We start from the raw sequence: 12647 nt of genomic DNA, 5'->3' as shown, positions 1-12647 counted from the left end.
AATAAAACCCCTTTTTCCTGAGAAGTGTCATCTACATAAATACAGGTGATAAATAATAAAAAGTAATCTAATGTATCTATCAGTATTATGCAGGTAGATTCTCACAGCATTGTTCTCTAAGGTCACATTGATCTGTTGTCTCCATCACACTCAGTTCAGTAAAAACGTCTGAGGGCCCTTCTCACTTCTCTTATTTTTCATTTCCTCGCTCCTCAGACTCACCGGAAGTTGATTTGTCTGCGCCATCTTGAGTAGCGTCCCAATGGCCTTATTTTTGCCAGAGGAGCGAGGAGCGATAATGGAGGAGCTATAATCGAGGAACCACCAGACCATCCTTCGATGTAATCCTCAGACACTCGCCCCGCCCCCTTACTGTGTATCGCTCACTGATTGGACGCATGCACTGATCTGATGCTTCTTGACATGAGAGCAGTTTCCCAGCGGAGTGAAGAAAACTAGGGCTGTCAGTCGATTAAAATAGTTAATCGCGATTAATCGCAAATGAATCGCACATTTTCACATCTGTTCTAAATGTACCTTAGAGCAGTGGTTCTCAAACTTTTTCTGTCAGGCCCCCCCTTTGGAGAAAAAAAAAAGTCGGGCCCCCCCAACACAAATAGTCAGGCTCAGTGGCGGCGCCAGAGATTTATTTTGGGGGTGCTGTGGGGTAGCTCAAACATGTAGGGTTTAATGTACCGGGCGCTACAGTGGAATTTTCTACTGCAACACTCCCCACGCAAATACACAGTGTACCCGCGACTGTTACAATGAAGGCTCGATAATCAGCTCACGGCATATAGGTGTAAGCAGGGGTAAAGTGCTATTTTTATAGGTGGTGTGTGGACTTCACATAGGGGGGTCTGGGGGCAAGCTCGCCCGGGAAGATTTATTTTTAAATATTGAAGTTAAAAGCATCAATCTGGTGCTCTTTGAGAGCAACATGAAGAGATCTATGGATACATCTCTCAACACCCATTTGAAACAGACCTGTTAACAGATTTACTTTTTATTTATGGATATTTTACAAATCACCCTTTTAAACGTTATTCTTTTTTTACTGTCATATAGTATTTCATACCTGTTTTTCATTTATTCTCTTATTTTTGTATAACTATAATGATCATATAAACGTGTGCCTCGGAAATAATTGTTTACATTAATGGTGACCAAAACATTTGAGACCCACTGAGATAACGCTGAGAGAGTCCTTTAGCTCACTGAGTCTCTCAGTCTGACAGTAGAGGACTCTCCTGCACTTTGTTGTTGAAAAAACTCCTTATATCCGTTAGCGTAGCTCGCTAGCACCAGAAGCTAACAACAACGATCTCCAGTACCGGTGCGCTCTCTCTCTCTCTCTCTCGCGCACACAAAATGAGTCGAGCTTTAATGAAACACAGAGACCCAGACGTAATAGTACTGTACTGCATCATATTATTTTCGAATCAATAATTTTTCAAATTATGATTTTTTTTTTTAGCTTTTTTTTTTTTAAATAACCATTTTTCCTCCTGGTCTCTCGCGCCCCCCCTGGCATGCCTCTGCGCCCCCCACTTTGAGAACCACTGCCTTAGAGGAATATTTTTCAAGTTTTTAATACTCTTAACATATGAGTGGACAAATGTGCTTTATGCTAATGTTTATTATCATTTGAACAATGACAAATATTAAACACAACAACTTCTGAACATTACAAATATTCGCCTCAATTCAACCTGGAACCTAATACAATAAAAATTGTGTGTGTGTGTGTGTGTGAGATGGATCGTTGGAGCTATGTGCAACTCAAGGCATATGCTCGAACGGGAGCTGCCTGGACGCTGCAATCATGTTGCGCACTATCCGTGCTGAGTGTGCTGACTTCTCGTACAATGCCCCACTGTCTGGCTGCCTGCATAAAGTCAAGTGCTCGGCGCAGTTGTGGCGAAATGTCGCTCCTCTGTTTTCATTTAAGCAGCTCCTTATATCCGTTAGCGCAGCTAGCTAGCACCAGATGCTAACAACAACAATGCACGTAAGGTCTCTCTCTCGCTCGCTCGGGCCACACATACACACACCCTCCCGGTCCTCCCAACAGCCAGTCGGTGCCTGCCGGTGAGCGTGGAAGTGTGGTCTGCAGCAAGCGGGCAGCAGGAGCGGGGCTGTCAGCATCAGCTTGTAGATGGTATTTTAAACTCGATGCGCTCTGAAACTACGGGGCGGCCGAGGACAAAAAATACACATGCGTTAATCGCGTTAAAATAATTAGTGGCGTTAATTTTTTTTTGCGTTAACGCGTTATTAACGCATTAACTTGACAGCCCTAAAGAAAATACATGAACCTCACGAGAGTCACTCCTCAGTTTATACCGTGTTTTGTTTCAATTCATGTTTCATTTAGTTACAAATATGTGATATATCTGAACAACAAAGTGGTCAAAAATCATTTTATTCATTTTTTGGAAAACATTTTCATGATCGCTTTTTTCGTTTTACATTTTCATTTATAGTCATTTCCATTCAGTCAGTCATTAAGTGCTATTACAATGTTAATGTGCTACATATCCACACAAACAAACAAAGTGTGAAATCCAATGAATGTTAATCTAACTGGGTTTTGATAGATAACATATCTCTTTTTCTTCTCTGAATTCTTGTATTTCTATTGTGCACTCTACAACAGATGATACAAATGTTTGTGTCAGTAAATGTGTACTAACAGGCGGGGGTGTTTGTGAACACAACGGGGACAGAGCTGCTGTCAGACGATCAGCTGTGCGGCGTCACTTCACGTGACGCTCCGGAGGAAAGGACGTCCCATTGCTCATTTCCCTGCTTCTCGTGGTTTCCTTGCGTCTCTCCATGCTTCCCTTGTGGGAGGGACTAGTCGCAAGGAATCCATTTAACCGAAGTGAGAAGGACCCTGAGGCCCTTTCTCATTTCACTAATTTCCCCTCCTCGGTCCTCCGGTAGTGACCCGGAAATGGATTTCAGCGCGCCATGTTGAAGGACATCTCGGCCCAATCCCAAACCGCCCCCTACACCCTACCCCTCCGTTTGCAAGTTCGCGCGGAGGGTCCGCCACATTAAGTGCTGTTCCAAGGCTGAACAAAACAATAAGAGCAAGCACCGCACAAAGTCAAGTTCTGGCCTGTGGGATTTTTTGAAACACAATTTAACAAGAATGGTGAATGTATACCTGAGTTTGACAGACTTCTCTTAGGACAGGCTGAAGATCTGGTGCTTCTGAAAAGTGCACTTGGAATCTGTCAAAGTTACTTATGTTCTCACTTCTATCAATATCTATAAACTCTTGGAAGTCTGTGTTGTATTTTTAAATCCTATCAAGGACAAATGCACCTGTTACTTCCAGGAGATGGTTTGTGCTATGGACACTGTAGATTCTTCTTTTAATTTCCTTTCCATTCTTAAATAAAATTGCTAGGACTTTAACACATTCCTGCTGCTCATTCCCGCTTCCTGTAATTATAAGAAAAAGACAAATTCATCCTGATGTTGACTAATCATATTATGCCAGATTCAATTAAATGCCATCATCTATCATCTTCTAGGTAAACCCATTAATACACACCTTATATAAGTTATAAGCAGTATGGTAATTGTAAGTTAATTAACTTCACCCATAAAGACAACTTCTAGAGAAGCACAGGGGAGGTTCTGCTCAGCCTCCAGTGGCGTTCTCCTGAGGCTGGGTATTTCTTTATATTTTTTTATTTGTATCAAAAAACATCTCCGCTGTTGTCAGTGAGTGTTTTACAAAGACTGAAACAGCGCCCCCATGTGGTGAAACACAGTATTGCATGCTACACTCACTCTATACTACACCCTCAGTCTGCTGTGTCAGGGACATAAAGGAAAGACCAACGGCCTTCCCTTCCAACGATTTGATTGGTCGGAAGGAAAGCCCGCCGGCCCTTCCCTTCCGACCAATCAAATAATCAGAAGGGAAGGCCTGAGACGCTGCGTCTCACACTCAACTGCCGTAGCGACAAGAGGCAGATGTTTTAGTCAGAAACAAGTCAACTGTAGTTTACACTTAATAATAAATAACTTTAGTGCTGAGTATTTGCACCGAGACTGTACCATAGACTGTATATCAACGCAGCCTCTGTCGGTCTTCTCACTCGCACTTTCCCGCCACATCTGGCCGAACAATTAAACCTAGCCAATTAAACTATGGCTCCTAATGCTATCAATATCATGCCGATTGAAGAATGATGGTCACAGAAAAGATTGTAAGCTACATTAAGTTAAAATAAAATAAATATAATAAAAAAGAAGAGAGGCCTAAAGGAAAATAATTATCATCCAGGCAGCTAAACTCAAACAATAGTTAGCTGTTCAACATTGGCAAAACATATTTATTTAAGTTAAAAATGATTTATTTATTTAGACCTTAGCTTGCTCACATTATGACAATATATCTGCTCACTTTGTTAAAAACGTTTTGTTTCTGTATAACTTACCTAGAGTAGACTCTCCTCCGCTGACACATGCATCCCCACAGCAGCCAGAGGTGAAATGGCAGTTGGGACATTTGATGGACAGTTGAAAAATGATCAATTTGAAATAACTCAACCGTGATTGGACAGGACAGTAGATACGCTAATGTGTTGACTATGTGCATTTTTTACACACATGTCATCTGTGTGTAAAATGGTTCAGAAATGACACTGAATGTGTTGGATTGCCTTTGACACAGCAGTGTGTTAACACAATTACATTAATTCTAGGAGTGTAATACTTTTACAAACACTATAGTAATAATATGCATTCATTATGACAATATCATACTATTACTATGGGAGTGTTCTATAGTGTGTTCAAAAAACAACTACAGAAACACTATATACTATAGTAGTAATTAAAATAATATAGTCTTAATACGGAAACACCAAAAAAAAACACTATAGTAATACTTTTACAAACACTATAGTAATAATATGCATTCACTATGACAATATCATGCTATTACTATAGGATATACACCAGGGATGTCAAACTCAATTTCATTGCGGACCACATTGGAAATATGGTTGCACTCAAAGGGCCGGTTGTAACTTTAAGACTACCGTAATTTTCGGACTATAAGGCGCACCTGCATATAAGCCGCAGCAGCTAAATTGAATGATGTGTACATATATAAGCCGCACTGGACTATAAACCGCAGGTGTTTTAATGTTTAATTACCATATGCAAGGGTTCGTGCACAGAGGGGATTGTCGGGAAAGAGATGGCTGTTTGAGGAAGCTCCCATTTATTAACATTTCAACAAACAAGTTGCATATTTGCATAACGTATTCAAGTGTTACCATTTAGTGCCATAGTAGCTACAGAACATGTACTGTGCTGTGTAAACTACTGTATCACATAGCGTTTCAGACACACAAACTTTTCAACTTTCAAACTTAAACGGTGCGCTCCCAGCGCACGTACCGGCAGTGATCGTTTGTGCATGAAAACTTCCTTTGCACAAACTGTCTCGCTCTCGTAATGTCTGTCTGTCTTGCTCTCGTTCTGTCTCTCGTACCACTCTCGGTTCCACTTTTACTTTTGCGCGCTACCTGTCTCACTCTTTTCCGGCCTCCAGCTTTTCCTGCTGGAGCCCGCCGCTTAAAGGTGGGGGGCGCGGACCGGCCATAGAGCCCATAGAGTTAAAGGTGGTGGACTGTAACCTGTAAAATCCATAGATTTAGGAGGTCCCCTAGTGGCCGTTAGCTGTAAAAATCCATAGATTAGCCGCACCGTTATATAAACCGCGGTTTATAGTCCGAAAATTACGGTATATAAATATTTAATATATATAAAATGATATTACATTATTGCCTCTGCATTGGATTATTATCGGATAGGGTAATAACTTCATAATTAACTACGTCTGAAAGCAGAAGTCTATGGCAAATAATTGCAAGTCTTTTCGGTGAGAATGTCACAAAATGATTTAAAAAGAAAAGCGAAATTCTGGAAAACAAAGTGACATTTTGAGAAAAAGTCAAATTCTGAGAAAAAAGGGATATTTTGAAGGAAAAACAGTCAAATTCTGAATTTTTTTTAAATTTGAGATGCATTGTGGGACATGTAGTTTATGGGCAACGTGCTTCTGTAAATCGGCATTTAACCGTATAATAAACATATTATATTCTTTGCAAGCTCTTGCGGGCCACAGAAAATGAAGTCACGGGCCGGATTTGGCCCCCGGGCCTTGAGTTTGGGCCTTGAGAGGGCCCTAATTTCTCTAACCGCCTGCTGCTTCCCCTCCTCTCTCCTCGGTTCGCCTCCTCGACTCCTCCGCTCGCATCTCCTGTGGGTGGGACTAAGACACGAGGATAGGAGTCGAGGAGGGGAATTAGAGAAATGAGAAAGGGCCTTAGTTCTGTTCTCTTCTGTATTTGCATTTGAGACCGAGGTAATCCAAAGTGACAGAAAGTAATCAAGTGACTTTTATTTCTCAGATTACTTTACATTTTTTTTGTACATGTAACTAACATATTACGTCTTTAAAGGAACCCTGGGAAAGAGTGTGTGTGTGTGTGTGTGTGTGTGTGTGTGTGTGTGTGTGTGTGTGTGTGTGTGTGTGTGTGTGTGTGTGTGTGTGTGTGTGTGTGTGTGTGTGTGTGTGTGTGTGTGTGTGTGTGTGTGTGTGTCAGTGTTAATTTCATCAACGAAAACTATGAAGAAAAATGTTCGTCAACGACCTTTTTTACAAGACGATGACGAGCTAAAAATAGATTCTTGATAATAAAAACTATGACGAAATGTACATTTAGTTTTCGTTGACGAGTGTCAACTATGTCTCTGGCTGGTCTTCAAAATGCAGGATATTTCCCCCCAATTGTCCGTCTTGTCTGTCAAAATGCATCTTACGTTTCCAGAGTTGGGTGTAATAATATTACATTTGTCGGTAACAGAGTAATGTAACGCGTTACTGTTATCAATTCAGTAATCACACTACAGCTAACACGGCAGGGTCTATGACAGTTTGTTTTCATCTGGTTTCAAATAAACAAAGTCTTAGCTTTCAGAATATTAAACTTGTTTCGGCAAATTCAGATGATAAATACAACTTTGAAGCTTCGGCATAAATACAAGCGGAGAACGGAGTAACGTAACGTCACAGCAGGCGTAACAACAGCCGGTGTTTCTCGTGAGTGTTTTCCCTCACAAACGCAAAAATACACACACACACTCGCGAGTTTCCCCCAGACCAGTAATCCAAACGAAAATATCTTCCCTCCGTACTACTTTGATCATTTGCTAATAATCAGATCGATCCAGAGAAGAGGAAACTTTGAAGGCCTTTTTCTCAAAATGATGACTCGGTGACAGTCATTATATAATGTGACATATTTTGCTTAATATTTGGAGTACAACATCAATCCTGATATCATTAGAGAGCTAGGAATATCCTCTTTCCAACAGTGTATACAACTCAAAATGTGTCTTCGGGTCAATGCGACTGATTTCGATGGAGCAGGTCACATATAGCTACTGTACGTTTATGTAAAATGGAGCAGTACCATGCCCGTCTACACTACAGGTGTCAAAAAAGCTTGAAGGTGGGCGTGTCTGAGGCTTGGCGATTTTTTGCGAGCAACGCGACCAACAACCAATCACATGAATCTCCCGCCCCCGACATACAAAGCAATAGCAATGTTAAAACGAAGTAAACTGGATATAAAATCCCCAAACAGGCGAAAACCTACCAGTTTCACCCACTGTCTCTGCCTCCTCCCTCCATGCCTGGTTCCTCCGGTTTGTATCCCGTTAATAGTTCTGGTCGTAAAGAACCGGGTGATTTGCTACCGTAATTTCTCGTTTGGAATATGAGGAAATGAACTGCGGTCTGGCTCTCCCAGCTTGCACGCGGTTTGATTGGCTAGCGCTTGTACTGGCGGGATTTGCATAAACGGGATTTGATTGGCTGACGCCAGCTTCGAGCAAGCATCGAGCCTCAAAAGTTGAACATTGTTCAACTTTTGACGCCGATAGACGCTCGCGATGCTTGCAACGCCTTGCCATGCTACCCACAATGCAGTTCGGCAAAGTTTGAAAATAACCTACGTCACCCCATTCAAATGAATGGGCGAAGCGTTGAAAGCATTTTTTGACGCCTGTAGTGTAGACGGGCCGTAACACAGCGATCCTCTCCTCGTCCATCCATCTTTTGCATTATATGGAACAACCGCAATAAATGTGCCGTGGCTTTTGGAAACTCGTGTTCGTCTCGTTATCTTTTCGTTGTGGCCTACGAGCCGGTCAATAACAACCATAACAAGTATCAAGCAGTTTTGACAGGTTTACTATCTTGTTGTCAGATTCCACTGCATCCAGACCTCACCTGAAACCGGTGCGAAGAAAAAACGTTTGGATAAATGAAGCTACGTTTTCATGTTTTTTCAAACTTGCTATGAACCAGGGGTGAACAAAGTAGTCAGATCTTTAACTGTGGTGAAAAAGTAAGACCACGCATCCAAATGTAACTCAGAAAGTACAGAAGCATTTGCATCAAGATAGAACCAATAGAAAAGTGAATAATGTTGCCCTATGGCCCATTTTAGTGACATTATTGACTTCATTGTTTTATTAATGTCTCCATTACTTCAACGTTGACTTTTTTTTTTGTTTTTTTAATAAATTCACTCGGGGCTAGCTTGCTAGATGGATGATCGATTTGTTTTCATATATTTGAGTTTGTCTGGGTTTGCTTTTAGGATAGTGACAGATACAGAACACATGAATGTACTTGTATGTGGATCCATGAATGGGCATATTTTCTCCAACAGGAATTCAAGAGGAATTCAGACAAATTCATGCAGCTTATTATCTACAAGCAAAACCAAGATGCATCTGGTGTTGAATGAATGTGCTTGAATTCAGATGACATTAGCTTGTGTGCTGTCTCACTAAGAAATCACAAATGTTCACTTAGATAAATGACTGCTTATGAGCTTGATTAAATGCAAATAATGAATACACACGTTTGTTCACAAACCTTAATCACATGTCCGTCTGTCACTTTCCATTTGGCCTTCGTGAACAGGAGAAACACGCAGCTGATCAAACTCTGGGATAAACACTTATGTTCCAGTCTGAGTGCCACACACACACACACACACACACACACACACACACACACACACACACACACACACACACACACACACACACACACACACACACACACACAACACACACACACCTCACCTGTGGGAACAAGCCACATTTCACAGTACAGTAGGTTGAACACAAATAAGAAACAACACCATTATTAAATACTCTTTTTACATGTATTTATATACATTATATTTGACTTTGATCTGATCAGTAATACCAGCCAAGTCCTGGCCGAGTTAACGGCTGAAGCAGTTTCACACCACTAGTGATATGAGCCAGGCCACCTTTATGTAACTTTCACACCTGTTTTTTCATATAAGAATAAATCACATTTTGTAAGCGTTATTAAGGGAGTGTGACCATTCTTGTGGTACTAATGAGAGCCAAGCATCTTAAGTTCCTAATGCAGGAACTATAAACCAAGTTACACTATCCATCCATAGGAATGTGAACTCTTCATTTGGGGCCGCACAATAAGGTCATGCAGGATAACACGATACGATAATACTTTATTTGTCTGATCAAGTCTGAAATGTGACTTGCGTCCCAGCAGCTCCATGTCCAACACCAACAGACAAGTATCCAGACACAATACATGAAACACAAACATTTAACATAACAGCACAATCAGTGAGAGAAAAGCTGCTCAAAGAGCCTTCAGCGTGCATCTGATCTGGGATCATCTCTGTGTTCACTGAGAGGTTGACTGATGCACAAAGGATGCTTCAGGCTGACTTTATTGAATGGTGGGACCCTGTATCTCCGATTAGATGGTAGCAGTTCATACTCACTGTTCAGAGCATGCTTTGGGTCAGAGATGATGTTGTTGGACAGCCTCACTAGGTTGTTATGATAGACTGAGTCATAGAGTCTCTGACAGGTGGACCAACTATCTTTGATAAGGCGTCTTTGGGTGCTTTAATAAGACGAATAGAGAGCCGACATGCTACTCATATGGACGCTAATAAGCACAATAGTTAATGTATGCCTTAATAAAGGGTGAGCTAGAAAACCTCTGCATTCCATTGCAGTTCCATTTTAGTTGATCAAAGTACATATATACAATTTCTGCTATAATATAATACAGTAAGTGCACTCATCACACGTTGCAGTTATGAATACATACAAATGAAAAGAACACATCAAAGTGTTTTCAGTGTGTTGTACGGTATGATGGCAACATGTGTCCCTTTTCCCACAGTGTCAGATAAGGCTGTGAGTTCAGCTAATTCTTTGACTTTCTTAGAACCCTGATTGTCCATATTTGGGCACACAAAGACAGTTGAGCGTAGATAAAAAGCTGGAGAGAGAGCTCCTCTGCACCAATCCACCCCGAGGATCCAAGGTGAGTTCAGGGTGCACTTTGCTTCAGTGTGTATTCCTGTGTGAGTGCTCTGAGTGAAGCTGTGTGTGTCCTGCAGGATGTCTGTCTTCAGGTTCTCCGCTCTCGCTCTGCTGCTGCTGTCTGCCTGCTGCTGGGCCGACACTGAGGTAGGAGCAATGGCAGGTGATATCTGCTCACTCTTTGTCATGTTTAACAACACTTTTAAAAGTAACAAATGCATGTATTTATATTTAGCATGTATTTACACCTTTGCTGACTTTTTAAGAATGTTCTCCATTTCTTTCTGTAAAGATTCTTTGAGTTTGAGCATTTTAACTAATATATACTTTCAACAAATATACCCAGTTGAACAATTATATTAAGACACATTTTCATATTAGATATATTATTTTAGAAAAGCACAAGTTTTCTGAAATGTTGTGTTGAAAAACGTAATTAAGGCATTGTGTATATTACACCATGTTTTTCTGTCTATTAGACTCAAAAAGCAAAAGAGGGGTTAGGGCTGGGGTGAGGGTTAGGTTCAACATTTTAAAATGTCCAGTGCATCAAAAAACACGTGTTTGTCTGTATTTTCATGTCTCAAAACATAGAATTTGATTTGTGATACATAAATGACTGCTACAGTACCTTTAGCTGTAACTAGAAGCTCATGTGGTTCTCTCTGTTTCTAATGAGTTTGTCTTTCTCTCACCCCACGCTGAACCTGCAGGCCGGTATGTATCTGTTCTGAAGATCAGACCTCAAGTCTTTACATGCTCAGTTTGTGCTGCTGTGTTTTACACTAAATACATGTGTGTTGTTGATGTCTCTCTGCAGAGAAGGAATCAGACGGGCTTTCTGTGTCTGAAATTCTGGAGAGGGCCAACACAAATCTGGGTGAGTGTGAGCTGCTGCACCTCCATGCTCCTCTTCCATCAGTATCTCCTCAGCAGGAGTTTGAGCTGCGCTGTGATGTGTTTCAGTTCGCTCCGACAATGGGCCCATCCTGACTGAGCTGGACATCGCCATCGACAACGAGGCAGAGAGAAACGCCGACCCCTGCACCAGCCGTGGCTGCAAGTGGTTAAAGAACAGTGATGGAAAGGTCTACGTTCCTTATTACATCACCAACCAATTCTGTAAGTGTCGCACAGCTATCACACACTCCTCTCATTTCAACTGGAGTCACTACTAATGCTGATCAACTCTCAATAAACAGCTCAATTAAAGGGAACATATTGTGCCGATGTCAGGTTCATTATAAGATTTGGGTTTCTACTAGAAAATGTTTCCATATTTTGTGATCTAAAACACACATAATGTTCCTCATAATGTCTGTTGAATGATACCTGCATTATATGTGCTATGCTCCTCCCAGCCTCCCGCGAGAAGGCCATCATCACCCGTGGACTGGAGTCCTTCTCCTCTTTCTCCTGCATCCGCTTCAGACCCTCCCATAGCAACGACCACGAAGGGCTGCAGATCGAGTCCCAGAATGGGTGCGAAAATGATAATGTGGTAGAGTTTGAGAGCAAAGCTTTCCTCACGCCTCTGCATGCTCTAACTCAACTCTCACTCTGTCCAGCTGCTGGTCCTACGTCGGCCGTCGTGGTGGAAAGCAGGTGGTGTCTCTGGCCCGCAGCGGATGTCTTTACCACAACACCGTCCAGCACGAGCTGCTCCACGCTCTGGGCTTCAACCACGAGCAGACCCGCTCCGACAGAGACAAGCACATCAGAGTCCTGCTGCAGAACGTCGTGTCTGGTAATGGAGCGGTTTGTTATTCAAAATGATGGAAGATGTTAGAGAGGAGAGTCAGTAACAGGCCCTGGTGCCTCCTAATGGACACAAAGGAACACAGTTCAAGGGACCATAATCACCAACTCATTTATAATGTATTCATTGTAAAGAACAAAGGCTGTTTTTGGCCTCACACATTTGGAAATGTGATGTTTTCTTCTGTTTTAGATTGTATTAACCCAGGGTTTCTACAGTTCCTATAACGTCCTAAAGGCATTGAAATGCTCTGTCTCCAGCAGCACGACTCCTTCCTGTCCACAGTCAGTGTGAATTCAAACCACACAAACGTTACTTTAACGTTAAGTAATGTTGTTCTTGTGGTTTATTTTAGGCATGGAGCACAACTTCAACAAGATTGCCACTCTGAACCAGGGCACCCCCTACGACTACAACTCTGTCATGCAGTACT

At 41.7% G+C, this 12647-nt stretch overlaps 1 protein-coding gene across 1 annotated transcript in view; it reads left to right on the top strand.

Annotated features, from left to right (window-relative positions):
* Nucleotides 1-10447: 10447 nt before the first annotated feature.
* LOC117554390 (high choriolytic enzyme 1-like) overlaps nucleotides 10448-12647 on the top strand; it is a 2658-nt gene continuing 458 nt past the window's right edge. Inside the window, exons 1-8 of the mRNA XM_034228812.1 lie at nucleotides 10448-10456; nucleotides 10533-10602; nucleotides 11169-11172; nucleotides 11276-11335; nucleotides 11422-11577; nucleotides 11817-11937; nucleotides 12024-12202; nucleotides 12570-12647. The exon at nucleotides 12570-12647 is cut by the window's right edge and continues 4 nt beyond it. Coding sequence (XP_034084703.1) covers nucleotides 10534-10602; nucleotides 11169-11172; nucleotides 11276-11335; nucleotides 11422-11577; nucleotides 11817-11937; nucleotides 12024-12202; nucleotides 12570-12647 — 667 coding nt within the window. The 5' untranslated portion in view covers nucleotides 10448-10456; nucleotide 10533. The remainder of the gene's footprint in view (nucleotides 10457-10532; nucleotides 10603-11168; nucleotides 11173-11275; nucleotides 11336-11421; nucleotides 11578-11816; nucleotides 11938-12023; nucleotides 12203-12569) is intronic.

Source organism: Gymnodraco acuticeps, unplaced genomic scaffold (assembly GCF_902827175.1).
Source record: "Gymnodraco acuticeps unplaced genomic scaffold, fGymAcu1.1, whole genome shotgun sequence".
In the NCBI taxonomy this organism is placed as follows: domain Eukaryota; kingdom Metazoa; phylum Chordata; class Actinopteri; order Perciformes; family Bathydraconidae; genus Gymnodraco; species Gymnodraco acuticeps.
Note: the sequence above shows the minus strand (reverse complement) of the source record. Positions and strands in the feature narration are given on the sequence as shown.